Source organism: Salmo trutta, unplaced genomic scaffold (genome assembly GCF_901001165.1).
Source record: "Salmo trutta unplaced genomic scaffold, fSalTru1.1, whole genome shotgun sequence".
Taxonomy (NCBI): domain Eukaryota; kingdom Metazoa; phylum Chordata; class Actinopteri; order Salmoniformes; family Salmonidae; genus Salmo; species Salmo trutta.
Window position 1 is genome coordinate 110,068 of NW_021822200.1, and position 25,640 is coordinate 135,707.

The following is a 25,640-nucleotide window of genomic DNA, read 5'->3' on the forward strand; positions in this document are numbered from 1 at the left end:
TTTTGGGGCTGTTTTGTCACCTGTTTTGTCACCGTTTTGGGGCTGTTTTGTCACCTGTTTTTGACCCGTTTTGGGGATGTTTTGTCACCTGTTTTTGACCCGTTTTGGGGATGTTTTGTCAGCGCTTGTGGATCTGGCCTGGCAAGGGGCGTGTCTGTTTGTCCACACTGGATCGGGTAATGACGCATGGTTTTGGTTTCAGAGGGGAGGTTGTGTCGTTGTGTGTGTGTGTGTGTGTGTGTGTGTGTGTGAGTGTGACCAGTCCGCAGCAGTGACGCATGCCTTGGGGTTTTGGTGCTGAGTGGAGAAAAACATTGTGACTGAGTGAAAGAGGGGAGGGACATGTTCCCTGTGGTCTACCCCACACCCCTCCCCCTTCTCACCCATGCTGGATAGGAACAGGCTGGTCAGATCAGGGGAGGGGGAGTGGAGCGTTTACAGTAGTGAGTTAACATGCTAGTCCATCTGTAGGGCTGTGGATTTGGTTCTCCCTGGGGGTCTATGGGGTGGGGGACGGGGGGTGGAGGGGGTAGGGAGAAGTCTGGAAGCAGGGGATGTGGGGAGCTACTGCGGGTTTGAGGGTAGCATCTCCCCCTGGTTATTCAGGGGCTCCATCCGCCAGAGACTGTCATCACCTCTGGACTTCAGATCTGGCTCTGCTGCTCCTATGTCATCTCCCTTTATGTAGATGTCATGTATTTTCTGTCTTCATTGAACAGAGAGAGAGAGGATGGCTGTGGGGAAAGCTAGAGAGAGTTTGTGTCAAAGGGCAGCAGGCCCTATTTAAACCTATGCAGACAGTGTAGACCTGTGTGTAGGAGGCTAGACCAGCCACCTGTGTGAACTGTCATACAGCTCCTGTCTAGATCAGTCCAAGCACTGCTAGATAGATAGAGGCTGTTTTGAGATCAGTGGCTGAGCTGATGCCATGGTTCTATGCTCTGGTCATCCTCTCTTGCATTCCTCTCCATGTCTTTCTCTCGTTCACCTCTCTCTCTCTCCTCTTCTCCCCCCTCTCTCTTGCTCTCTCTCTCTCCCTCCCCCCACGCTCTCTCTCTCCCTCCCCCCACGCTCTCTCTCTCTCCCTCCCCCCACGCTCTCTCTCTCTCCCTCCCCCCACGCTCTCTCTCTCCCTCCCCCCACGCTCTCCCCTTTTCTCCCACTCTCTCTTGCTCTCCCCCCTTTCCTCCTCTATCTCTCTCCCTCCTCCCCCCTCTCTTGCCCTCTCTCTCCCCCCTCTCTCTCTCTCTCCCTCCCTCTCTCTCTCTCTCTCCCTCTCTCTCTCTCTCTCTCTCCCTCCCTCTTCTGTGTGGTAAATCATTGACAGCGGTCTTCTCAACAGGAGTGGGCCTTATCACACACGGCTGAGGAATTCCTGCTCAGTGTGACTGTAGGTAGGGCTCCCTATTAAACTAACAGCCATACAGTCGGTTGGACCAGCTCCTGTGGCCCTGTTCTACCAGACACAGTCAGTTGGACCAGCTCCTGTTGCCCTGTTCTACCAGACACAGTCAGTTGGACCAGCTCCTGTGGCCCTGTTCTACCAGACACAGTCAGTTGGACCAGCTCCTGTTGCCGTGTTCTACCAGACACAGTCAGTTGGACCAGCTCCTGTTGCCCTGTTCTACCAGACACAGTCAGTTGGACCAGCTCCTGTGGCCCTGTTCTACCAGACACAGTCAGTTGGACCAGCTCCTGTGGCCCTGTTCTACCAGACACAGTCAGTTGGACCAGCTCCTGTGGCCCTGTTCTACCAGACACAGTCAGTTGGACCAGCTCCTGTTGCCCTGTTCTACCAGACACAGTCAGTTGGACCAGCTCCTGTTGCCCTGTTCTACCAGACACAGTCAGTTGGACCAGCTCCTGTTGCCCTGTTCTACCAGACACAGTCAGTTGGACCAGCTCCTGTTGCCCTGTTCTACCAGACACAGTCAGTTGGACCAGCTCCTGTGGCAATGTTCTACCAGACACAGTCAGTTGGACCAGCTCCTGTTGCCCTGTTCTACCAGACACAGTCAGTTGGACCAGCTCCTGTTGCCCTGTTCTACCAGACAGTCAGTTGGACCAGCTCCTGTTGCCCTGTTCTACCAGACAGTCAGTTGGACCAGCTCCTGTTGCCCTGTTCTACCAGACAGTCAGTTGGACCAGCTCCTGTGGCTCACTGGCACAGCCTGGGTTAGATTACCCTGTTAATTTGGTGGAGAGGCATGAGGTGATGGACTGGGTTTTGTAGTTTTTTAGAGGGGTGTTGTTAAAGGTATGAGCTGGGTTTGGGAGTTTTTAGAAGCACATTTTTGAGGGAATTATGTGGGTTTTGTAGTTTTAGGGGTTTGTTTTGAGGGAAGGGGGTTTTGTAGTTTTTAGAGGCATATTTGTATGCTTCAGTTTATGTAGGTATAACATACAGTAACAAACTTAGCCCTGATGAACCGCGATATACGATTTACCCCAAGTGAGTTAACTTTCTCGGGTTTGTTGCCAATGCGTTTGCCTTCGGGGTCATAGTGACCCAGGTTCAACCCTTGCCAGGGGTGATGCAATAGCTGGCGTTCACTGCTACAATACTGTCTAGAACTATTAGAGGGTATCGGTGACTCATGTTCCTTTTGGCCAATGCATGAACCCCTGGGGAAAAAGTGGAGGTGAAATTACTATCTGGCAACCCTGTGGTTAATAACGCACGGGATACCTGGCAACCCTGTGGTTAATAACTCAGGTGATACCTGGCAACCCTGTGGTTAATAACTCAGGTGATACCTGGCAACCCTGTGGTTAATAACGCACGGGATACCTGGCAACCCTGTGGTTAATAACGCACGGGATACCTGGCAGCCCTGTGGTTAATAACGCACGGGATACCTGGCAGCCCTGTGGTTAATAACGCACGGGATACCTGGCAACCCTGTGGTTAATAACTCAGGTGATACCTGGCAACCCTGCGGTTAATAACTCAGGTGATACCTGGCAACCCTGCGGTTAATAACTCAGGTGATACCTGGCAACCCTGTGGTTAATAACGCACGGGATACCTGGCAGCCCTGTGGTTAATAACTCAGGTGATACCTGGCAACCCTGCGGTTAATAACTCAGGTGATACCTGGCAACCCTGTGGTTAATAACGCACGGGATACCTGGCAACCCTGTGGTTAATAACTCAGGTGATACCTGGCAACCCTGTGGTTAATAACGCACGGGATACCTGGCAACCCTGCGGTTAATAACTCAGGTGATACCTGGCAACCCTGCGGTTAATAACTCAGGTGATACCTGGCAACCCTGCGGTTAATAACTCAGGTGATACCTGGCAACCCTGTGGTTAATAACGCACAGGATACCTGGCAGCCCTGTGGTTAATAACGCACAGGATACCTGGCAACCCTGTGGTTAATAACTCACGTGATACCTGGCAACCCTGTGTTTAATAACTCACGTGATACCTGGCAACCCTGTGGGTTGAATAGCACCCCTTTGTGCTCGGGAGACGCCACTGCCCCCAGGCGCTCACAGCTGGACCAGTGTCCCACAGCTGGACCAGTGTCCCACAGCTGGACCAGTGTCCCACAGCTGGACCAGTGTCCCACAGCTGGACCAGTGTCCCACAGCTGGACCAGTGTCCCACAGCTGAGTGCTGACTTTCTTTGGTATCAGGTTGGGTTCAAAGGTGTCCATCTCTGTCATTTGATTGGGTGATGTAATGACTGAAACAAACACACTTGAAGTGACTGGCTGCTGTCTGTCAGTGGATCCTGCTTGTTCACTGATGTTTTATTGACAGCAGGTGATAAAGCGGAGACTGGTTTATGTGCTGGACGTACTCTTCATGGAACTTCATGCCCACTCCCTCCTCACTAGGGGGGTGGGGAGGGGGGCTTGTGTCCCCAGGGGGAGGCCTCTGCCCAGGCCTCTGGCGGTAATGGAGCCCCAGGCTCTGGGCTGGGCCTCCATAATCATTCCTAACTGATAAGCATGTAAAGTCCCTAATAACCATCCTGGACTGGAGGCCCACTGGTAGGCCAGGACCAGAGAAGGAGAGATCAACAGAGAGGGAAGGAGAGAAATAGAAAGATGAGAGAAGATCTTTATAATATCCTTCTTCTCTTCCCTCCCTTCTTCCCTAATAGAGAAAGGACAGAGCGAGTGGCTGCAGTCCAAACATGTTATTTTTACCCCCTCAGCCCTCGCGCTAGACACTTTCCCTCGGGGGAATCGGCGTCAAAACCGGATGCAGTTTGATTGCCATCTTAAGTGGAGGGCCAGTTCACTAACGTTGCCCCTCAGCCCTCCATTTAGCTCCAGAGAGTGAGTGAAGAACTTTGATCACTTTTGGGGTTGATATGACCCACAATTCAATGCAAACTGTAGTCACATGTCATTCTGGTGGCCGCGAATCAACACGGCTCTATTTTCGCCGTGTCAGACAAACTTCCGATGCTAGCTTGGTGAAAAATATATATACTGTGGATGACATTGATTTTAGCGTTGACAAATTGGCTTAGTCTCGTAGTGAGGAGCCCATTAAACGTAGCTAGCTTCATAAACATTTTGGGGAATACTATAAAACTAGCTTGCCAGCTATGGGGGACTTTAGCTAGCTTCCTGACAGGAGTGCTAGTGAGCTACGTTAGCTTGCTAGGTACATTAATAGCTTTAGGTTGGTTATTTTTAAAATCAACTTGGCGATTTCCACCTAGGATGTTGCCTCTCCGATCATCACTCTCCCTCACTTGGGCAAGGGACATTTAAGGTTCACTGGGATGTGACGATGTGAAACGTCATTGAAGGACTGAGGGATTAGGGCCGAGGGCGGTCTACTTTGAGTTTGGACTGCAGCCAGTGTTTACATCACGTGTCTGAGGGTTGCTGGGATCTGTGTAACGCTGGGCCGGCAGCCCGTCCTGATGTCTTGTGGGACGCCACACTGGGCCGTCCAGAACCAGGCCCGCCAGCTGAAGGGCAGTGAGAGGGAGCAGGCCAGGCCACAATGGCCCTAATTACAGGCCCAGAGGCAGGGGAGAGCCCTGTGGAAACTGTGTGCAAGTGGAAGGACAGAAGAAGAAAAGGAGACATGAGGAAGGATCTTTCTCAATTCATCTTTCCTCGATCCCTTGCATCCTCTACCCTTGCCGCCTCCTCTAAACCATTGGAGAGGCTCTGAGGGGAGGGACCTTGGATAGTTCGTTGGATGTGTTCTTCATTGGTGCCTGTAGTAGCCTGTGATCAGAGGTTGTCTTTACTTATTCACCATGTAGAATCTTGGACAGCTGTCGGTGATGGCTTTCTACATTTCTACCTCTGTACCTCACCATGTCTGTTTTTAGGGACGAGGCCTGGGGTTGATGTGTGTTTCTACCTCTGTACCTCACCATGTCTGTTTTTAGGGACGAGGCCTGGGGTTGATGTGTGTTTCTACCTCTGTACCTCACCATGTCTGTTTTTAGGGACGAGGCCTGGGGTTGATGTGTGTTTCTACCTCTGTACCTCACCATGTCTGTTTTTAGGGACGAGGCCTGGGGTTGATGTGTGTTTCTACCTCTGTACCTCACCATGTCTGTTTTTAGGGATAAGGCCTGGGGTTGATGTGGTTAGAGTGTTGGGCCAGTAACCGTAAAGGTTGCTGGATCGAATCCTAGAGCTGACAAGGTGAAAATCAATCATTCTGCCCCTGAGCAAGGCAATTAACCCACTGTTCCCCGGGCGCCGAAGTCGTGGATGTCGATTAAGGCAGCCCCCCGCACCTCTCTGTTTCTACTTCTCTACCTCACCATGTGTCTGTTTTTAGGGACAGGGCATGGTGTTGATAAGCGGTGCCTGGTTTCCTCCAGACATGACGCTTGGCATTCTGGCCAAAGGGTTCAATCTTGGTTTCATCAGACCAGAGAATCTTATTTCTCGTGGTCTGAGAGTCTTTAGGTGCCTTTTGGCAAACTCCAAGCTGGCTGTCATGTTCCTTTTACTGAAGAGTGGCTTCCGTCTGGCCACTCTACCATAAAGGCCTGATTGGTGGAGTGCTGCAGAGATGGTTGTCCTTCTGAAAGGTTCTCTCATCACCACAGAGGAGCTCTGTCAGAGTGATCATCGGGTTCTTGGTCACCTCCCTGACCAAGGACCTAATCTCCCGATTGCTCAGTTTTTATGTGTGTGTGTGTATGTATAGAGTATTTTTGTCTGTCTTTTTCGTTATGACAGTTAGTCTTCCTGGGGTCTGACATCAGTGGCGTCGGCTAATGGGGATCCTCATAAAATCATAATTCCCCTGCAGAGGTCTGACCCCCTCTCCTCCTGTCAGTGGTCCCAGAGAGGGAGTGACGTGGGGAAGACTCTCCTCAGTCTCCTGGCTCCTCTCCTGGCCTGAGAGAAAGAAAGAGGGTGAGAGTAGTTGACTGGGAAGAGAGGAGGAAGAGGGTGAGAGTAGTTGACTGGGAAGAGAGGAGGAAGAGGGTGAGAGTAGTTGACTGGGAAGAGAGGAGGAAGAGGGTGAGAGTAGTTGACTGGGAAGAGAGGAGGAAGAGGTGGGAGTAGTTTACTGGGAAGAGAGGAGGAAGAGGGTTAGTAGTTGACTGGGAAGAGAGGAGGAAGAGGGTGAGAGTAGTTGACTGGGAGAGAGGAGGAAGAGGGTGAGATAGTTGACTGGGAGAGAGGAGGAAGAGGGTGGAGTAGTTGACTGGGAAGAGAGGAGGAAGAGGGTGAGAGTAGTTGACTGGGAAGAGAGGGAGGAAGAGGGTGAGAGTAGTTGACTGGGAAGAGAGGAGGAAGAGGGTGAGAGTAGTTGACTGGGAAGAGAGGAGGAAGAGGGTGAGAGTAGTTGACTGGGAAGAGAGGGAGGAAGAGGGTGAGAGTAGTTGACTGGAAGAGAGGAGGAAGAGGGTGGGAGTAGTTGACTGGGAAGAGAGGAGGAAGAGGGTGAGAGTAGTTGACTGGGAAGAGAGGAGGAAGAGGGTGAGAGTAGTTGACTGGGAAGAGAGGAGGAAGAGGGTGGGAGTAGTTGACTGGGAAGAGAGGAGGAAGAGGGTGAGAGTAGTTGACTGGGAAGAGAGGGGGAAGAGGGTGAGAGTAGTTGACTGGGAAGAGAGGAGGAAGAGGGTGAGAGTAGTTGACTGGGAAGAGAGGAGGAAGAGGGTGGGAGTAGTTGACTGGGAAGAGAGGAGGAAGAGGGTGGGAGTAGTTGACTGGGAAGAGAGGAGGAAGAGGGTGGGGAGTAGTTGACTGGGAAGAGAGGGAGGAAGAGGGTGAGAGTAGTTGACTGGGAAGAGAGGAGGAAGAGGGTGAGAGTAGTTGACTGGGAAGAGAGGAGGAAGAGGGTGGAGTAGTTGACTGGGAAGAGAGGGAGGAAGAGGGTGAGAGTAGTTGACTGGGAAGAGAGGAGGAAGAGGGTGGGAGTAGTTGACTGGGAAGAGAGGGAGGAAGAGGGTGGGAGTAGTTGACTGGGAAGAGAGGGAGGAAGAGGGGGGAGTAGTTGACTGGGAAGAGAGGAGGAAGAGGGTGGGAGTAGTTGACTGGGAAGAGAGGGAGGAAGAGGGTGGGAGTAGTTGACTGGGAAGAGAGGAGGAAGAGGGTGAGAGTAGTTGACTGGGAAGAGAGGAGGAAGAGGGTGAGAGTAGTTGACTGGGAAGAGAGGAGGAAGAGGGTGGAGTAGTTGACTGGGAAGAGAGGGAGGAAGAGGGTGGGAGTAGTTGACTGGGAAGAGAGGAGGAAGAGGGTGAGAGTAGTTGACTGGGAAGAGAGGGGGAAGAGGGTGGGAGTAGTTGACTGGGAAGAGAGGGAGGAAGAGGGTGAGAGTAGTTGACTGGGGAGAGAGGGAGGAGAGGGGAGAGTAGTTGACTGGGAAGAGAGAGGAGGAAGGGTGGGAGTAGTTGACTGGGAAGAGAGGGAGGAAGAGGGTGGGAGTAGTTGACTGGGAAGAGAGGAGGAAGAGGGTGAGAGTAGTTGACTGGGAAGAGAGGAGGAAGAGGGTGGGAGTGAGTAGTTGACTGGGAAGAGAGGGAGGAAGAGGTGGAGTGAGTAGTTGACTGGAAGAGAGGAGGAAGAGGGTGAGAGTAGTTGACTGGGAATAGGAGGAAGAGGGTGAGAGTAGTTGACTGGGAGAGGAGGAAGAGGGTGGGAGTAGTTGACTGGGAAGAGAGGAGGAAGAGGGTGAGAGTAGTTGACTGGGAAGAGAGGAGGAAGAGGGTGGGAGTAGTTGACTGGGAAGAGAGGAGGAAGAGGGTGGAGAGTAGTTGACTGGGAAGAGAGGAGGAAGAGGGTGAGAGTAGGTGACTGGGAAGAGAGGAGGAAGAGGGTGAGAGTAGTTGACTGGGAAGAGAGGAGGAAGAGGGTGGGAGTAGTTGACTGGGAAGAGAGGAGGAAGAGGGTGGGAGTAGTTGACTGGGAAGAGAGGAGGAAGAGGGTGAGAGTAGTTGACTGGGAAGAGAGGAGGAAGAGGGTGAGAGTAGTTGACTGGGAAGAGAGGAGGAAGAGGGTGAGAGTAGTTGACTGGGAAGAGAGGAGGAAGAGGGTGAGAGTAGTTGACTGGGAAGAGAGGAGGAAGAGGGTGAGAGTAGTTGACTGGGAAGAGAGGAGGAAGAGGGTGAGAGTAGTTGACTGGGAAGAGAGGAGGAAGAGGGTGGGAGTAGTTGACTGGGAAGAGAGGAGGAAGAGGGTGAGAGTAGTTGACTGGGAAGAGAGGAGGAAGAGGGTGAGAGTAGTTGACTGGGAAGAGAGGAGGAAGAGGGTGGGAGTAGTTGGACTGGGAAGAGAGGGAGGAAGAGGGTGAGAGTAGTTGACTGGGAAGAGAGGAGGAAGAGGGTGAGAGTAGTTGACTGGGAAGAGAGGAGGAAGAGGGTGAGAGTAGTTGACTGGGAAGAGAGGGAGGAGAGGGGGGAGTAGTTGACTGGAAGAGAGGGAGGAAGAGGGTGAGAGTAGTTGACTGGGAAGAGAGGAGGAAGAGGGTGGGAGTAGTTGACTGGGAAGAGAGGGGGGGAAGAGGGTGAGAGTAGTTGACTGGGAGAGAGGGAGGAAGAGGGTGAGAGTAGTTGACTGGGAAGAGAGGGAGGAAGAGGGTGAGAGTAGTTGACTGGGAAGAGAGGGAGGAAGAGGGTGAGAGTAGTTGACTGGGAAGAGAGGGAGGAAGAGGGTGAGAGTAGTTGACTGGGAAGAGAGGGAGGAAGAGGGTGAGAGTAGTTGACTGGGAAAGAGAGGGAGGAAGAGGGTGAGAGTAGTTGACTGGAAGAGAGGGAGGAAGAGGGTGAGAGTAGTTGACTGGGAAGAGGAGGGAGGGAAGAGGGTGAGAAGAGAGTTTGACTGGGAAGAGAGGGATGAAGATGGTGAGAGTAGTGACTGGGAAGAGAGGGAGGAAGAGGGTGAGAGTAGTTGACGGGAAGAGAGGAGGAAGAGGGTGGGAGTAGTTGACTGGGAAGAGAGGAGGAAGAGGGTGAGAGTAGTTGACTGGGAAGAGAGGAGGAAGAGGGTGGGAGTAGTTGACTGGGAAGAGAGGATGAAGAGGGTGGGAGTAGTTGACTGGGAAGAGAGGAGAAGAGGGTGAGAGTAGTTGACTGGGAAGAGAGGAGGTAAGAGGGTGGGAGTAGTTGACTGGAGAGAGGAGGAAGAGGGTGGAGTAGTTGACTGGGAAGAGAGGAGGAAGAGGGTGAGAGTAGTTTACTGGGAAGAGAGGAGGAAGAGGGTGAGAGTAGTTGACTGGGAAGAGAGGAGGAAGAGGGTGAGAGTAGTTGACTGGGAAGAGAGGAGGAAGAGGGTGGGAGTAGTTGACTGGGAAGAGAGGAGGAAGAGGGTGAGAGTAGTTGACTGGGAAGAGAGGAGGAAGAGGGTGGGAGTAGTTGACTGGGAAGAGAGGGAGGAAGAGGGTGAGAGTAGTTGACTGGGAAGAGAGGAGGAAGAGGGTGAGAGTAGTTGACTGGGAAGAGAGGAGGAAGAGGGTGGGAGTAGTTGACTGGGAAGAGAGGAGGAAGAGGGTGAGAGTAGTTGACTGGGAAGAGAGGAGGAAGAGGGTGGGAGTAGTTGACTGGGAAGAGAGGAGGAAGAGGGTGGGAGTAGTTGACTGGGAAGAGAGGAGGAAGAGGGTGAGAGTAGTTGACTTGGGAAGAGAGGAGGAAGAGGGTGGGAGTAGTTGACTGGGAAGAGAGGAGGGAAGAGGGTGAGAGTAGTTGACTGGGAAGAGAGGGAGGAAGAGGGTGGGAGTAGTTGACTGGGAAGAGAGGAGGAAGAGGGTGAGAGTAGTTGACTGGGAAGAGAGGAGGAAGAGGGTGAGAGTAGTTGACTGGGAAGAGAGGGAGGAAGAGGGTGAGAGTAGTTGACTGGGAAGAGAGGAGGAAGAGGGTGGGAGTAGTTGACTGGGAAGAGAGGAGGAAGAGGGTGGGAGTAGTTGACTGGGAAGAGAGGAGGAAGAGGGTGAGAGTAGTTGACTGGGAAGAGAGGAGGAAGAGGGTGAGAGTAGTTGACTGGAAGAGAGGGAGGAAGAGGGTGAGAGTAGTTGACTGGGAAGAGAGGAGGAAGAGGGTGGGAGTAGTTGACTGGGAAGAGAGGAGGAAGAGGGTGGGAGTAGTTGACTGGGAAGAGAGGAGGAAGAGGGTGAGAGTAGTTGACTGGGAAGAGATGAGGAAGAGGGTGAGAGTAGTTGACTGGGAAGAGAGGAGGGAAGAGGGTGAGAGTAGTTGACTGGGAAGAGAGGGAGGAAGAGGGTGAGAGTAGTTGACTGGGAAGAGAGGAGGAAGAGGGTGGGAGTAGTTGACTGGGAAGAGAGGGAGGAAGAGGGTGAGAGTAGTTGACTGGGAAGAGAGGAGGAAGAGGGTGGGAGTAGTTGACTGGGAAGAGAGGAGGAAGAGGGTGAGAGTAGTTGACTGGGAAGAGAGGAGGAAGAGGGTGAGAGTAGTTGACTGGGAAGAGAGGAGGAAGAGGGTGAGAGTAGTTGACTGGGAAGAGAGGAGGAAGAGGGTGAGAGTAGTTTACTGGGAAGAGAGGGAGGAAGAGGGTGAGGAGTAGTTTGACTGGGAAGAGAGGAGGAAGAGGGTGAGCGTAGTGACTGGGAAGAGAGGAGGAAGAGGGTGGGAGTAGTTGACTGGGGAAGAGAGGGAGGAAGAGGGTGGGAGTAGTTGACTGGGAAGAGAGGGAGGAAGAGGGTGGGAGTAGTTGACTGGGAAGAGAGGAGGAAGAGGGTGAGAGTAGTTGACTGGGAAGAGAGGGAGGAAGAGGGTGAGAGTAGTTGACTGGGAAGAGAGGGAGGAAGAGGGTGGGAGTAGTTGACTGGGAAGAGAGGGAGGAAGAGGGTGAGAGTAGTTGACTGGGAAGAGAGGAGGAAGAGGGTGAGAGTAGTTGACTGGGAAGAGAGGAGGAAGAGGGTGGGAGTAGTTGACTGGGAAGAGAGGAGGAAGAGGGTGAGAGTAGTTGACTGGGAAGAGAGGGAGGAAGAGGGTGGGAGTAGTTGACTGGGAAGAGAGGAGGAAGAGGGTGAGAGTAGTTGACTGGGAAGAGAGGAGGAAGAGGGTGGGAGTAGTTGACTGGGAAGAGAGGGAGGAAGAGGGTGAGAGTAGTTGACTGGGAAGAGAGGAGGAAGAGGGTGAGAGTAGTTGACTGGGAAGAGAGGAGGAAGAGGGTGGGAGTAGTTGACTGGGAAGAGAGGAGGAAGAGGGTGGGAGTAGTAGTGACTGGGAAAGAGAGAGGAAGAGGGTGAGAGTAGTTGACTGGGAAGAGAGGAGGAAGAGGGTGGGAGTAGTTGACTGGGAAGAGAGGGAGAAGAGGGGGGAGTAGTTGACTGGGAAGAGAGGAGGAAGAGGGTGGGAGTAGTTGACTGGGAAGAGAGGAGGAAGAGGGTGAGAGTAGTTGACTGGGAAGAGAGGGAGGAAGAGGGTGGGGGAGTAGTGACTGGAAGAGAGGAGGAAGGGGTGAGAGTAGTTGACTGGGAAGAGAGGAGGAGAGGGTGGGAGTAGTTGACTGGGAAGAGGAGGAAGAGGGTGAGAGTAGTTGACTGGGAAGGAGGAGGAAGAGGGGTGAGAGTAGTTGACTGGGAAGAGAGGGAGGAAGAGGGTGAGAGTAGTTGACTGGGAAGAGAGGAGGAAGAGGGTGGAGTAGTAGTGACTGGGAAGAGAGGAGGAAGAGGGTGAGAGTAGTTGATGGGAAGAGAGGAGGAAGGGGGGGAGGTAGTTGACTGGGAAGAGAGGAGGAAGAGGGTGGGAGTAGTTGACTGGGAAGAGAGGAGGAAGAGGGTGGGAGTAGTTGACTGGGAAGAGAGGAGGAAGAGGGTGAGAGTAGTTGACTGGGAAGAGAGGAGGAAGAGGGTGAGAGTAGTTGACTGGGAAGAGAGGGAGGAAGAGGGTGAGAGTAGTTGACTGGGAAGAGAGGAGGAAGAGGGTGAGAGTAGTTGACTGGGAAGAGAGGGAGGAAGAGGGTGAGAGTAGTTGACTGGGAAGAGAGGAGGAAGAGGGTGAGAGTAGTTGACTGGGAAGAGAGGAGGAAGAGGGTGGAGTAGTTGACTGGGAAGAGGGGAGGAAGAGGGTGGGAGTAAGTGGACTGGGAGAGAGGAGGAAGAGGGTGGGAGTAGTTGACTGGGAAGAGAGGGAGGAAGAGGGTGAGAGTAGTTGACTGGGAAGAGAGGGAGGAAGAGGGTGGGAGTAGTTGACTGGGAAGAGAGGGAGGAAGAGGCGGTGTGAGATAGTTGACGGGGGAAGAGAGGAGGAAGAGGGTGAGAGTAGTTGACTGGGAAGAGAGGAGGAAGAGGGTGGGAGTAGTTGACTGGGAAGAGAGGAGGAAGAGGGTGAGAGTAGTTGACTGGGAAGAGAGGGAGGAAGAGGGGGGAGTAGTTGACTGGGAAGAGAGGAGGAAGAGGGTGAGAGTAGTTGACTGGGAAGAGAGGAGGAAGGAAGAGGGGGAGTAGTTGACTGGGAAGAGAGGGAGGAAGAGGGTGAGAGTAGTTGACTGGGAAGAGAGGAGGAAGAGGGTGAGAGTAGTTGACTGGGAAGAGAGGAGGAAGAGGGTGAGAGTAGTTGACTGGGAAGAGAGGAGGAAGAGGGTGGGGAGGTTGACTGGGAAGAGAGGAGGAAGAGGGTGAGAGTAGTTGACTGGGAAGAGAGGAGGAAGAGGGTGAGAGTAGTTGACTGGGAAGAGAGGGAGGAAGAGGGTGGGGAGTAGTTGACTGGGAAGAGAGGAGGAAGAGGGTGAGAGTAGTTGACTGGGAAGAGAGGAGGAAGAGGGTGAGAGTAGTTGACTGGGAAGAGAGGAGGAAGAGGGTGAGAGTAGTTGACTGGGAAGAGAGGGAGGAAGAGGGTGAGAGTAGTTGACTGGGAAGAGAGGGAGGGAAGAGGGTGGGAGTAGTTGACTGGGAAAGAGAGGAGGAAGAGGTGAGAGTAGTTGACTGGGAAGAGAGGGAGGAAGAGGGTGAGAGGTAGTTGACTGGGAAGAGAGGAGGAAGAGGGTGGAGTAGTTGACTGGGAAGAGAGAGAGAGGAAGAGGGTGGGAGTAGTTGACTGGGAAGAGAGGAGGAAGAGGGTGAGAGTAGTTGACTGGGAAGAGAGGAGGAAGAGGGTGGGAGTAGGTTGACTGGGAAGAGAGGGAGGAAGAGGGTGGGAGGAGGTGGCTGGGAAGAGGAGGAGGAAGAGGGTGGGAGTAGTTGACTGGGAAGAGAGGGAGGAAGAGGGTGAGAGTAGTTGACTGGGAAGAGAGGGAGGAAGAGGGTGGGAGTAGTTGACTGGGAAGAGAGGAGGAAGAGGGTGGGAGTAGTTGACTGGGAAGAGAGGGAGGAAGAGGGTGAGAGTAGTTGACTGGGAAGAGAGGGAGGAAGAGGGTGGGAGTAGTTGACTGGGAAGAGAGGAGGAAGAGGGTGAGAGTAGTTGACTGGGAAGAGAGGAGGAAGAGGGTGAGAGTAGTTGACTGGGAAGAGAGGGAGGAAGAGGGTGGGAGTAGTTGACTGGAAGAGAGGAGGAAGAGGGTGAGAGTAGTTGACTGGGAAGAGAGGAGGAAGAGGGTGAGAGTAGTTGACTGGGAAGAGAGGGAGGGAAGAGGGTGAGAGTAGTTGACTGGGAAGAGAGGAGGAAGAGGGTGGGAGTAGTTGACTGGGAAGAGAGGAGGAAGAGGGTGGGAGTAGTTGACTGGGAAGAGAGGAGGAAGAGGGTGAGAGTAGTTGACTGGGACGAGAGGAGGGAAGAGGGTGAGAGTAGTTGACTGGGAAGAGAGGGAGGAAGAGGGTGAGAGTAGTTGACTGGGAAGGAGGAGGAAGAGGGTGGGAGTAGTTGACTGGGAAGAGAGGAGGAAGAGGGTGGGAGTAGTTGACTGGGAAGAGAGGAGGAAGAGGGTGAGAGTAGTTGACTGGGAAGAGAGGAGGAAGAGGGTGAGAGTAGTTGACTGGGAAGAGAGGAGGAAGAGGGGTGAGAGTAGTTGACTGGGAAGAGAGGGAGGAAGAGGGTGAGAGTAGTTGACTGGGAAGAGAGGAGGAAGAGGGTGGGAGTAGTTGACTGGGAAGAGAGGGAGGAAGAGGGTGAGAGTAGTTGACGGGAAGAGAGTGAGGAAGAGGGTGGGAGTAGTTGACTGGGAAGAGAGGAGGAAGAGGGTGGAGAGTAGTTGACTGGGAAGAGAGAGGAAGAGGGGTGAGAGTAGTTGACTGGGAAGAGAGGAGGGAAGAGGGTGAGAGTAGTTGACTGGGAAGAGAGGAGAAGAGGGTGAGAGTAGTTTACTGGGAAGAGAGGAGGAAGAGGGGGAGAGTAGTTGACTGGGAAGAGAGGAGGAAGAGGGTGAGAGTAGTTGACTGGGAAGAGAGGAGGAAGAGGGTGGGAGTAGTTGACTGGGAAGAGAGGGAGGAAGAGGGTGGGAGTAGTTGACTGGGAAGAGAGGGAGGAAGAGGGTGGGAGTAGTTGACTGGGAAGAGGGAGGAAGAGGGGTGAGAGTAGTTGACTGGGAAGAGAGGAGGAAGAGGGTGAGAGTAGTTGACTGGGAAGAGAGGGAGGAAGAGGGGGGAGTAGTTGACTGGGAAGAGAGGGAGGAAGAGGGGAGAGTAGTTGACTGGGAAGAGAGGAGGAAGAGGGTGGGAGTAGTTGACTGGGAAGAGAGGAGGAAGAGGGTGGGAGTAGTTGACTGGGAAGAGAGGAGGAAGAGGGTGAGAGTAGTTGACTGGGAAGAGAGGAGGAAGAGGGTGGGGAGAGTAGTTGACTGGAAGAGAGGAGGAAGAGGGTGAGAGTAGTTGACTGGGAAGAGAGGAGGAAGGAGGGTGGGAGTAGTTGACTGGGAAGAGAGGGAGGAAGAGGGTGGGAGTAGTTGACTGGGAAGAGAGGAGGAAGAGGGTGAGAGTAGTTGACTGGGAAGAGAGGAGGAAGAGGGTGGGAGTAGTTGACTGGGAAGAGAGGAGGAAGGGGGTGGAGTAGTTGACTGGGAAGAGAGGAGGAAGAGGGTGAGAGTAGTTGACTGGGAAGAGAGGAGGAAGAGGGTGGAGAGTAGTTGACTGGGAAGAGAGGAGGAAGAGGGTGGAGTAGTTGACTGGGAAGAGAGGAGGAAGGGGGGAGAGTAGTTGACTGGGAAGAGAGGAGGAAGAGGGTGAGAGTAGTTGACTGGGAAGAGAGGAGGAAGAGGGTGGGAGAGTAGTGACTGGGAAGAGAGGAGGAAGAGGGTGAGAGTAGTTGACTGGGAAGAGAGGAGGAAGAGGGTGGGAGTAGTTGACTGGGAAGAGAGGAGGAAGAGGGTGAGAGTAGTTGACTGGGAAGAGAGGGAGGAAGAGGGTGAGAGTAGTTGACTGGGAAGAGAGGGAGGAAGAGGGTGAGAGTAGTTGACTGGGAAGAGAGGAGGAAGAGGGTGGGAGTAGTTGACTGGGAAGAGAGGAGGAGAGGGTGAGAGTAGTTGACTGGGAAGAGAGGAGGAAGAGGGGGGAGTAGTTGACTGGGAAGAGAGGAGGAAGAGGGTGGGAGTAGTTGACTGGGAAGAGAGGAGGAAGAGGGTGGGAGTAGTTGACTGGAAGAGAGGAGGAAGAGGGAGAGTTTGACTGGGAGAGAGGGAAGCGGGTGAGAATAGTGGACTGGGAAGAGAGGAGGAAGAGGGTGAGAGTAGTTGACTGGGAAGAGAGGAGGAAGAGGGTGAGAGTAGTTGACTGGGAAGAGAGGAGGAAGAGGGTGAGAGTAGTTGACTGGGAAGAGAGGAGGAAGAGGGTGAGAGTAGTTGACCTGGGAAGAGAGGAGGAAGAGGGTGAGAGTAGTTGACTGGGAAGAGAGGAGGAAGAGGGGGGAGTAGTTGACTGGAACGAGAGGGAGGAATGAGGGTGGGAGTAGTTGACTGGGAAGAGAGGAGGAGAGGGTGCGAGTAGTTGTACTGGGAAGAGAGGGAGGAAGAGGGTGAGAGTAGTTGACTGGGAAGAGAGGGGGAAGAGGGGGGAGTAGTTGACTGGGAAGAGAGGGAGGAAGAGGGTGAGAGTAGTTGACTGGGAAGAGAGGAGGAAGAGGGTGAGAGTAGTTGACTGGGAAGAGAGGAGGAAGAGGGTGGGAGTAGTTGACTGGGAAGAGAGGAGGAAGAGGGGAGGAGGAGTTGACTGGGAAGAGAGGGCGGAAGAGGGTGGAGAGTAGTTGACTGGGAAGAGAGGAGGAAGAGGGTGAGAGTAGTTGACTGGGAAGAGAGGAGGAAGAGGGTGGGAGTAGTTGACTGGAAGAGAGGAGGGAAGAGGGTGAGAGTAGTTGACTGGGAAGAGAGGAGGAAGAGGGTGAGGGGTAGTTGACTGGGAAGAGAGGAGGAAGAGGGTGAGAGTAGTTGACTGGGAAGAGAGGAGGAAGAGGGTGGGAGTAGTTGACTGGGAAGAGAGGAGGAAGAGGGTGAGAGTAGTTGACTGGGAAGAGAGGAGGAAGAGGGTGAGAGTAGTTGATGGGAAGAGAGGGAGGAAGAGGGTGGGAGTAGTTGACTGGGAAGAGAGGAGGAAGAGGGTGAGAGTAGTTGACTGGGAAGAGAGGAGGAAGAGGGTGAGAGTAGTTGACTGGGAAGAGAGGCGGAAGAGGGTGAGAGTAGTTGACTGGGAAGAGAGGGAGGAAGAGGGTGAGAGTAGTTGACTGGGGAAGAGAGGGAGGAAGAGGGTGGGAGTAGTTGACTGGGAAGAGAGGAGGAAGAGGGTGAGAGTAGTTGACTGGGAAGAGAGGGAGGAAGAGGGTGAGAGTAGTTGACTGGGAAGAGAGGAGGAAGAGGGTGGGAGTAGTTGACTGGGAAGAGAGGGAGGAAGAGGGTGGGAGTAGTTGACTGGGAAGAGAGGAGGAAGAGGGTGAGAGTAGTTGACTGGGAAGAGAGGAGGAAGAGGGTGGGAGTAGTTGACTGGGAAGAGAGGGAGGAAGAGGGTGGGAGTAGTTGACTGGGAAGAGAGGAGGAAGAGGGTGGGAGTAGTTGACTGGGAAGAGAGGAGGAAGAGGGTGAGAGTAGTTGACTGGGAAGAGAGGGAGGAAGAGGGTGGGAGTAGTGACTGGGAAGAGAGGAGGAAGAGGTGGGAGTAGTTGACTGGGAAGAGAGGGAGGAAGAGGGTGAGAGTAGTTGACTGGAAGAGAGGGAGGAAGAGGGTGGGAGTAGTTGACTGGGAAGAGAGGAGGAAGAGGGTGAGAGTAGTTGACTGGGAAGAGAGGAGGAAGAGGGTGAGAGTAGTTGACTGGGAAGAGAGGAGGAAGAGGGTGAGAGTAGTTGACTGGGAAGAGAGGAGGAAGAGGGTGAGAGTAGTTGACTGGGAAGAGAGGAGGAAGAGGGTGAGAGTAGTTGCCTGGAAGAGAGGAGGACGAGGGTGAGAGTAGTTGACTGGGAAGAGAGGGGGGAAGAGGGGGGAGTAGTTGACTGGGGAAGAGAGGAGGAGAGGGTGGGAGTAGTTGACTGGGAAGAGAGGGAGGAAGAGGGTGAGAGTAGTTGACTGGAGAAGAGGGAGGAAGAGGGTGGGAGTAGTTGACTGGGAAGAGAGGAGGAAGAGGGTGGGAGTAGTGACTGGGAAGAGAGGAGGAAGAGGGTGGGAGTAGTTGACTGGGAAGAGAGGAGGAAGAGGGTGGGAGTAGTTGACTGGGAAGAGAGGGAGGAAGAGGGTGAGAGTAGTTGACTGGGAAGAGAGGAGGAAGAGGGTGAGAGTAGTGACTGGGAAGAGAGGGAGGAAGAGGGTGGGAGTAGTTGACTGGGAAGAGAGGAGGAAGAGGGTGAGAGTAGTTGACTGGGAAGAGAGGAGGAAGAGGGTGAGAGTAGTTGACTGGGAAGAGAGGAGGAAGAGGGTGAGAGTAGTTGACTGGGAAGAGAGGAGGAAGAGGGTGAGAGTAGTTGACTGGGAAGAGAGGGGAAGAGGGTGGGAGTAGTTGACTGGGAAGAGATGGAGGAAGAGGGTGGGAGTAGTTGACTGGGAAGAGAGGGAGGAAGAGGGTGGGAGTAGTGACTGGGAAGAGAGGAGGAAGAGGGTGAGAGTAGTTGACTGGGAAGAGAGGAGGAAGAGGGTGGGAGTAGTTGACTGGGAAGAGAGGAGGAAGAGGGTGAGAGTAGTTGACTGGGGAGAGAGGAGGAAGAGGGTGAGAGTAGTTGACTGGGAAGAGAGGGAGGGAGGAACTGACTAGGGGTCAGTGGTTACTGTCTAGGGGTCAGTGGTTACTGACTAGGGGTCAGTGGTTACTGTCTAGGGGTCAGTGGTTACTGACTAGGGGTCAGTGGTTACTGTCTAGGGGTCAGTGGTTACTGTCTAGGGGTCAGTGGTTACTGTCTAGGGGTCAGTGGTTACTGACTAGGGTGTAGGGGTCAGTGGTTACTGACTAGGGTGCCTGGGCTAGGGGTCAGTGGTTACTGACAAGGGTGTCGGGGCTAGGGGTCAGTGGTTACCCACTAGGGTGTAGGGGTCAGTGGTTACTGACTAGGGTGTTGGGGCTAGGGGTCAGTGGTTACCCACTAGGGTGTCGGGGTCAGTGGTTATCCACTTGGGTGTCGGGGTTCAGTGGTTACCCACTAGGGTGTCGGGGTCAGTGGTTACCCACTAGGGTGTAGGGGTCAGTGGTTACCCACTAGGGTGTTGGGGTCAGTGGTTACCCACTAGGGTGTCAGGGTTACGGTGTAGGGGCTACTGACTAGGGTGTAGGGACTAGTGGTTCCTGACTAGGGTGTATGGGTCAGTGGTTACTGACTAGGGTGTTAGGGGTAGGGGCTAAGGGTTAGTTTAGGTTTCAGCATCAGTGTTTTTACTATAGATCAGGTGAGGCCCCAGCAGTCTGTACCAGGGTTCCATGAAGGTCGGTCAGCACCAATCCCCACTACTCAACACCAGCCTAGAGACTGGTCTATCTCAGAAAACAACACCGGCCTAGAGACTGTGGTCTATCTCAGAAAACAACACCGGCTATACCCAGAGCTGTTTACCCACTAGTAATAGAGGGAAATGTCAACATCCCTCACCCTCCTTCTACTTATCCTTCCCTGTTTTTCTTTGGTTAGGCCGCAGGGCAGTGATTGGCTAAGGTGCCAGTGTGGATTATGGATGGCCAGCAGTCTAACAACTAGAGGCCGGCCGATTATGATTTTAACACCGATACCGATTATTGGAGGACCCAAAAAAAAGGCTCTGCCGATTTAATCGGCCGATTTTATTTATTTATTTGTAATAATCACAATTACACCAATACTGAATGAACACTTATTTTAACTTAATATAATACATCAATAAAATCTATTTAGCCTCAAATAAATAATGAAACATGTTCAATTTGGTTTAAATAATGCAAAAACAAAGTGTTGGAGAAGAAAGTAAAAATGCAATATGTGCCATGTAAGAAAGCTAATGTTTAAGTGCCTTGCTCAGAACATGAGAACATATGAAAGCTGGTGGTTCCTTTTAACATGAGTCTTCAATATTCCCAGGTAAGAAGTTTTAGGTTGTAGTTATTATAGGAATTATAGAACTATTTCTCTCTATACGATTTGTATTTCATATACCTTTGACTATTGGATGTTCTTATAGGCACTTTAGTATTGCCAGTGTAACAGTATAGCTTCCGTCCCTCTCCTCGCTCTTACCTGGGCTCGAACCAGGAACAAATCGAACAACAGCCACCCACGAAGCAGCGTTACCCATGTAGAGCAAGGGAAACTACTCCAAGTCTCAGAGCGAGTGATGTTTGAAACGCTATTAGCGCGCACCCGCTAACTAGCTAGCCATTTCACATCGGTTACACCAGCCTAATCTTGGGAGTTGATAGGCTTGAAGTCATAAACAGCGCAATGCATTGCGAAGGGCTTCTGGCAAAACGCACGAAAGTGCTATTTTGAATGAATGCTTACCAGCCTGCTGCTGCCTACCATCGCTCGGTCAGACTGCTCTATTAAATCATAGACTTAATTATAACATAACACACAGAAACACGAGCCTTAGGTCATTAATATGGTCGAATCCGGAAACTATCACGTTTATTCTTTCAGTGAAATACGGAACCGTTCCTTATTTTATCTAACGGGTGGCATCCATAAGTCTAAATATTCCTATTACATTGCACAACCTTCATTGTTATGTCATAATTACGTAAAATTCTGGCAAATTAGTTCGCAAAGAGCCAGGCGGCCCAAACTGTTGCATATACCCTGACTCTGCGTGCAATGAACAGAAGAGAAGTGACAATTTCACCTGGTTAATATTGCCTGCTAACCTGGATTTCTTTTAGCTAAATATGCAGGTTTAAAAATATATACTTCTGTGTATTGATTTTAAGAAAGGCATTGATGTTTATGGTTAGGTACAGTCGTGCAACGATTGTGCTTTTTTCGCAAATGCACTTTTGTTAAATCATCCCCCGTTTGGCGAAGTCGGCTGTCTTTGTTAGGAAGAAATAGTCTTCACACAGTTCGCAACGAGCCAGGCGGCCCAAACTGCTGCATATACCCTGACTCTGTTGCAGAGGTGACACATTTTCCCTAGTTAAAAGAAATTCATGTTAGCAGGCAATATTAACTAAAGATGCAGGTTTAAAAATATATACTTGTGTATTGATTTTAAGAAAGACATTGATGTTTATGGTTGGGTACAAGTTGGAGCAACGACAGACCTTTTTCGCGAATGCGCACCGCATCGATTATATGCAACGCAGGACACGCTAGATAAACTAGTAATATCATCAACTATGTGTAGTTAACTAGTGATTATGATTGATTGATTGTTTTTATAAGATAAGTTTAATGCTAGCTAGCAACTTACCTTGGCTTCTTACTGCATTCGCGGAACAGGCAGGCTCCTCGTGGAGTGCAATGTAAAGCAGGTGGTTAGAGCGTTGGACTAGTTAACCGTAAGGTTGCATCCCCAAGCTGACAAGGTAAAAATCTGTCGTTCTGCCCCTGAACAAGGCAGTTAACCCACCGTTCCTAGGCCGTCATTGAAAATAAGAATGTGTTCTTAACTGACTTGCCTTGTTCAAAAATATTTATATTAAAGAATATAGATAAGAATATATATATAGAGAGATTTTTTTCTTTTTATATATATATATATATATATATATATATATATATATATATATATATATATATATATATAAAAAGAAAAAAAACCGGCAAATCGGTGGCCAAAAATACCGATTACCGATTGTTATGGAAACTTGAAATTGGCCCTAATTAATCGGCCATTCCGATTAATCGGTCGATCTCTACTAACAAGGGTGCAACTAAAGGAACTTGACTGGCGTGCATCCCATTGACAGTCTGATGAGGGTAAACTGACCCTAACCACAACCAAATCCCTAACACAGGTGAGCTCACCAAAGCAGTAGCTCCTCCCCTCTCTCCGCACTGCAGGACTTTGGTCAGTTATGACAGCGCAGGCCTCTCAGTCTGGTGGAGGTCACAGGAACGTTCCAGATGAATATTATTAACTGTGAGGTAGAGAGGTGGTTGAACCACGGTAGTCTATTTAAACTGACCTTTGACCTTTGTTTTGTTAACTCTTTATGCCATTCTTTCCCTTTTTATGGTTTTAAGAGTTGTTTATCGTCCAGGAGGGCTGATCTACGATCAGGTCCATGCCCTTATTCATTATGCTTTAAAAGGCTAAACTGATCCTAGAACAACACTCCTACTCTGAGACGCAGGCCCAATACATTGGACATACTTTTGAGAATGCTTTACACTTGACGGTTTAAAGGCCTAGTTACAGCTCTGACTTAGATGTAATCCGTTGTAAGGGGAAATGGCACCGCTGGCCGCCCCACCACCATTATTGGTTTTGTTGCCAAGCTGAGGCGACGTCGCGCAGCATGGTAAAAATATTGCTGTGCACATTGTGAGCAATGATGTCTGATTTTAAAAAATAAAGTGTTTGTTCTTTGCAGTAACTTGTTTGTTGTTGTAACATCACAAACAGACGTAGCAGTTTCACCATTAAGGATTTCACAATTTTTGGACTATTATTTGACTATTACTGTCCATCAATGATCCTCAAACAACTTGACAGAAATGGAGCAAATTTGCCGAAGTGGTGTGCATGCCAAATGTTTTCCAATGTGTCCTACAGGAGAAGGTTGGGACAAAATGGGAAAACAGCAAGTTTCCACATTTCACAAGGCACTGTAGTTACAGGAATTGAATGCAGTAAACACTTATTTAGACTGAAATGCAGTGGTTTGTGTGGCACAAGGCAAGGGGAGAACATTGATAGAAGTGTGGGAGAAAAGACGAGGGCCAAATTATAGCATGAATGATAAAATGGATGAAAACCGGAGGTTGAATGATAAAGATGAAGGTGTGGAACAGAAAATGAGATGATGGAGAGAGTGAGGAGGAGAGCGGAGAAGAGAAGGGTGGCTCTGCTCCTTTTCTATGGAGCCGCTGGTCCTCCACACATTGGTTGCTCTGTGCCCAAAGGGGAACTAAAGCCTGACCAGACCATACATTTATTTTTACCATATTTAAACAAACAAAAAACTAAAATAAATCAATGCAGACCTCTAAACCTGACCAAGTATGTTTAGGAGCCCCTCTCACTGACAGCAGTGCGAGACCACCAATTTCTCCCGGTCAATATTTGAACAGCTAATTCAGAGTTTGTCCTCTCCGTTTGACTGAAAAAAGTGAGTGAAAGAGTAGAATGAATAGTGTGTACGTGCTGTATGAGTTTAGTATGTTATCTGTCTTGGCTTGTAGTTGGTTGTGGCGTCAACGTGTGTGTACACACACACACAACAGTGCAGTACGGTGTTGCAACAGCCTATATAGACCTACCCAAGTTTCCTGTCTCCTGTAGTGTTGTTCCTGTTTCCTGTCTCCTGTAGTGTTGTTCCTGTCTGCTAGTCTCTACCTTGTGCTGGAGCTGCTAGAAAAACTGCTTAGATTAGACCCTTATCAGGCCTTCAGCCTTCAGTCACTCCCCCAGACCTCTACCATGTGACTGACTGGGGAAGGCAGGCCACGGCTGCAGGCCAACAGGCAGGAGGCAGGCTGACTGACTGACTGGGGAAGGCAGGCCACGGCTGCAGGCAGGAGGTAGGCTGACTGACTGACTGGGGAAGGCAGGCCACGGCTGCAGGCCAACAGGCAGGCTGACTGACTGACTGGGGAAGGCAGGCCACGGCTGCAGGCAGGAGGTAGGCTGACTGACTGACTGGGGAAGGCAGGCCACGGCTGCAGGCCAACAGGCAGGAGGCAGGCTGACTGACTGACTGGGGAAGGCAGGCCACGGCTGCAGGTCAACAGGTAGGAGGCCAACAGGCAGGAGGCAGGCTGACTGACTGACTGGGGAAGGCAGGCCACGGCTGCAGGCCAACAGGCAGGAGGTAGGCTGACTGACTGACTGAGGAAAGCAGGCCACGGCTGCAGGTCAACAGGCAGGAGGCCAACAGGCAGGAGGCAGGCTGATTGACTGACAGACACTCACTGAAGGAGATAGGCTTTCCATATCATTCATTTATTCTCTCTCAATCATTTAGTGTAGGTTTTTCTCTACACCACTTACTCGTTCCCTCATACTGTTTCTCTCCCTCACACGCTCTCTCTGATAGCTTAGTGTTTGCTCAGGTCACTGTTTATTTCTGGTCATTTCCCTCTGCTTCCTGTACTCTTATTTTTCTTTCATTTAATCCCCTCAAAATATAGTGTGCAGGAAAATCTTAATTTATATTTATGGAAAGATAGCCAACAGTTTTGACATTAGTTGGATTTGTCATAATTTTCTCACTTTCCCATTCTCTCTCTCCCTCTCTCTCCCATTCTCTCCCTCAGACTGTGCCACAGGTATGTGCGAGGCAGGGCAGTCTGGGGTTTGACTCTGAGCTGCAGGAGCTCTACTCAGCCGTCACGTCCTACGGCAACACCAACGCTCGCAAACGTAAGATCTCTGAGAGACACGCCCCCGAAGAGGACCAATCCACCACAAAGGACCGTGACCCTAACCACGCCGCCAGCGGCACACAGCCCCCAGGTATGGACCTCTCCTCTCATTGGTCAGATGATCTTTCTAATCCCGCCCACCTTGCCGTCACCTCTGTGGCCCAAGGCCTCAGATTTGGACCTGTATGATCGCATGTCCTACCAACACTCTCTCTCTCTCACACAGACACACACATACATTCTATAAGAGATCACTAGGGGGAGGGATGAAGTACTATATTCTGTCCCAGACATTTCTGTAATCTAGCTGAACAACATCAATCACCCGAACACTTCACTTCTCCTGCTAGTGCTGCTTTTAACACAACAACTGGCGTGGGAAAGTTGGAGTCTCAAGCGGTTTGATACCTTTGTTGCAACGTTGATAAATGTGTTGCAACGTTGCAGCTCATACCAAGGCTGCCGTGGCCAGGACAGCTCAGCTCAGCTTGGTTTGGCTCGGCTCAATAGTGTGAAAAATGGGTTTTAGCGTCTGATTATGGCCACTGTAGGTGTGAATTGGTGGTTTGTTTATTCCCTACAGGAGAGGAGGTGAACCATGGTCTGGACCAGGGGGATAAGAGGCAGACTGGACGGGGGGTCCGAGCCAGAACCACAGACTCAGAGAGACCTAATGAGGAACAGGTCTGGTCAACTCTGCAATGATTCTGATTTACCATTAATAATGAATGAACCAATACGATTTATTGGTAAGCCCTTTTACATCAGCAGATGTAACTAAGGCTGCGTTTACACAGGCAGCTCAATTGTAATTTTTTTTTTCTTCACTAATTGGTATTTTGAGCAATCCGATCAGCTGTATTGCCAATAATTGGGCAAAAGATCAGAATTGGGCTGCCTGTGTAAACGCCGCCTAAGGGCTGTATGGTAACCCAGCCTAGACCCCTCTCCCTCAGACTGAAGAGTGAAGGCAATAATGTAACCATAATATCCTTACCTTGTTTCTAACACGTCTGTTGCCGTCCTCACAGACTGCAGTTCCCATGGCTGCTGCCGCAGATCGGCCCCCCGCGCGACCCAAGAAGAAGAAAGCTAAGGGGCTTTTTGGATGACCTCAGAACCAGTAGTGCACCGAACACTATGGAGACTGTCTGTGACTACGTCCCAAATGACACGGTCAAAAGTAGTGCACTATGTAGGGAATGGGGTGTCTTTTGGGACGCCGTCTATGAGCACTACCACCTTACTTCATGTGACATGTTTTTCAAGTACTCATCTACTGATGTCCTTTTTTTTATTTTTTTTAACGTTTTTTAAAATTCAATAATTAGATATGCATGTTTTTCCTTGGCTGTTTCATTGTTTGATGGATGTGTATTTTTTAATTGTCTAAATAATAA

General features: G+C 51.1%; 1 protein-coding gene across 1 annotated transcript in view; it reads left to right on the forward strand.

Moving 5' to 3' along the window:
- nhej1 (nonhomologous end-joining factor 1) overlaps positions 1–25,352 on the forward strand; it is a 31,335-nt gene extending 5,983 nt beyond the window's left edge. Inside the window, exons 5-7 of the mRNA XM_029743022.1 lie at positions 24,133–24,331; positions 24,824–24,924; positions 25,272–25,352. Coding sequence (XP_029598882.1) covers positions 24,133–24,331; positions 24,824–24,924; positions 25,272–25,352 — 381 coding nt within the window. The remainder of the gene's footprint in view (positions 1–24,132; positions 24,332–24,823; positions 24,925–25,271) is intronic.
- The last annotated feature ends 288 nt before the right edge of the window (positions 25,353–25,640 follow it).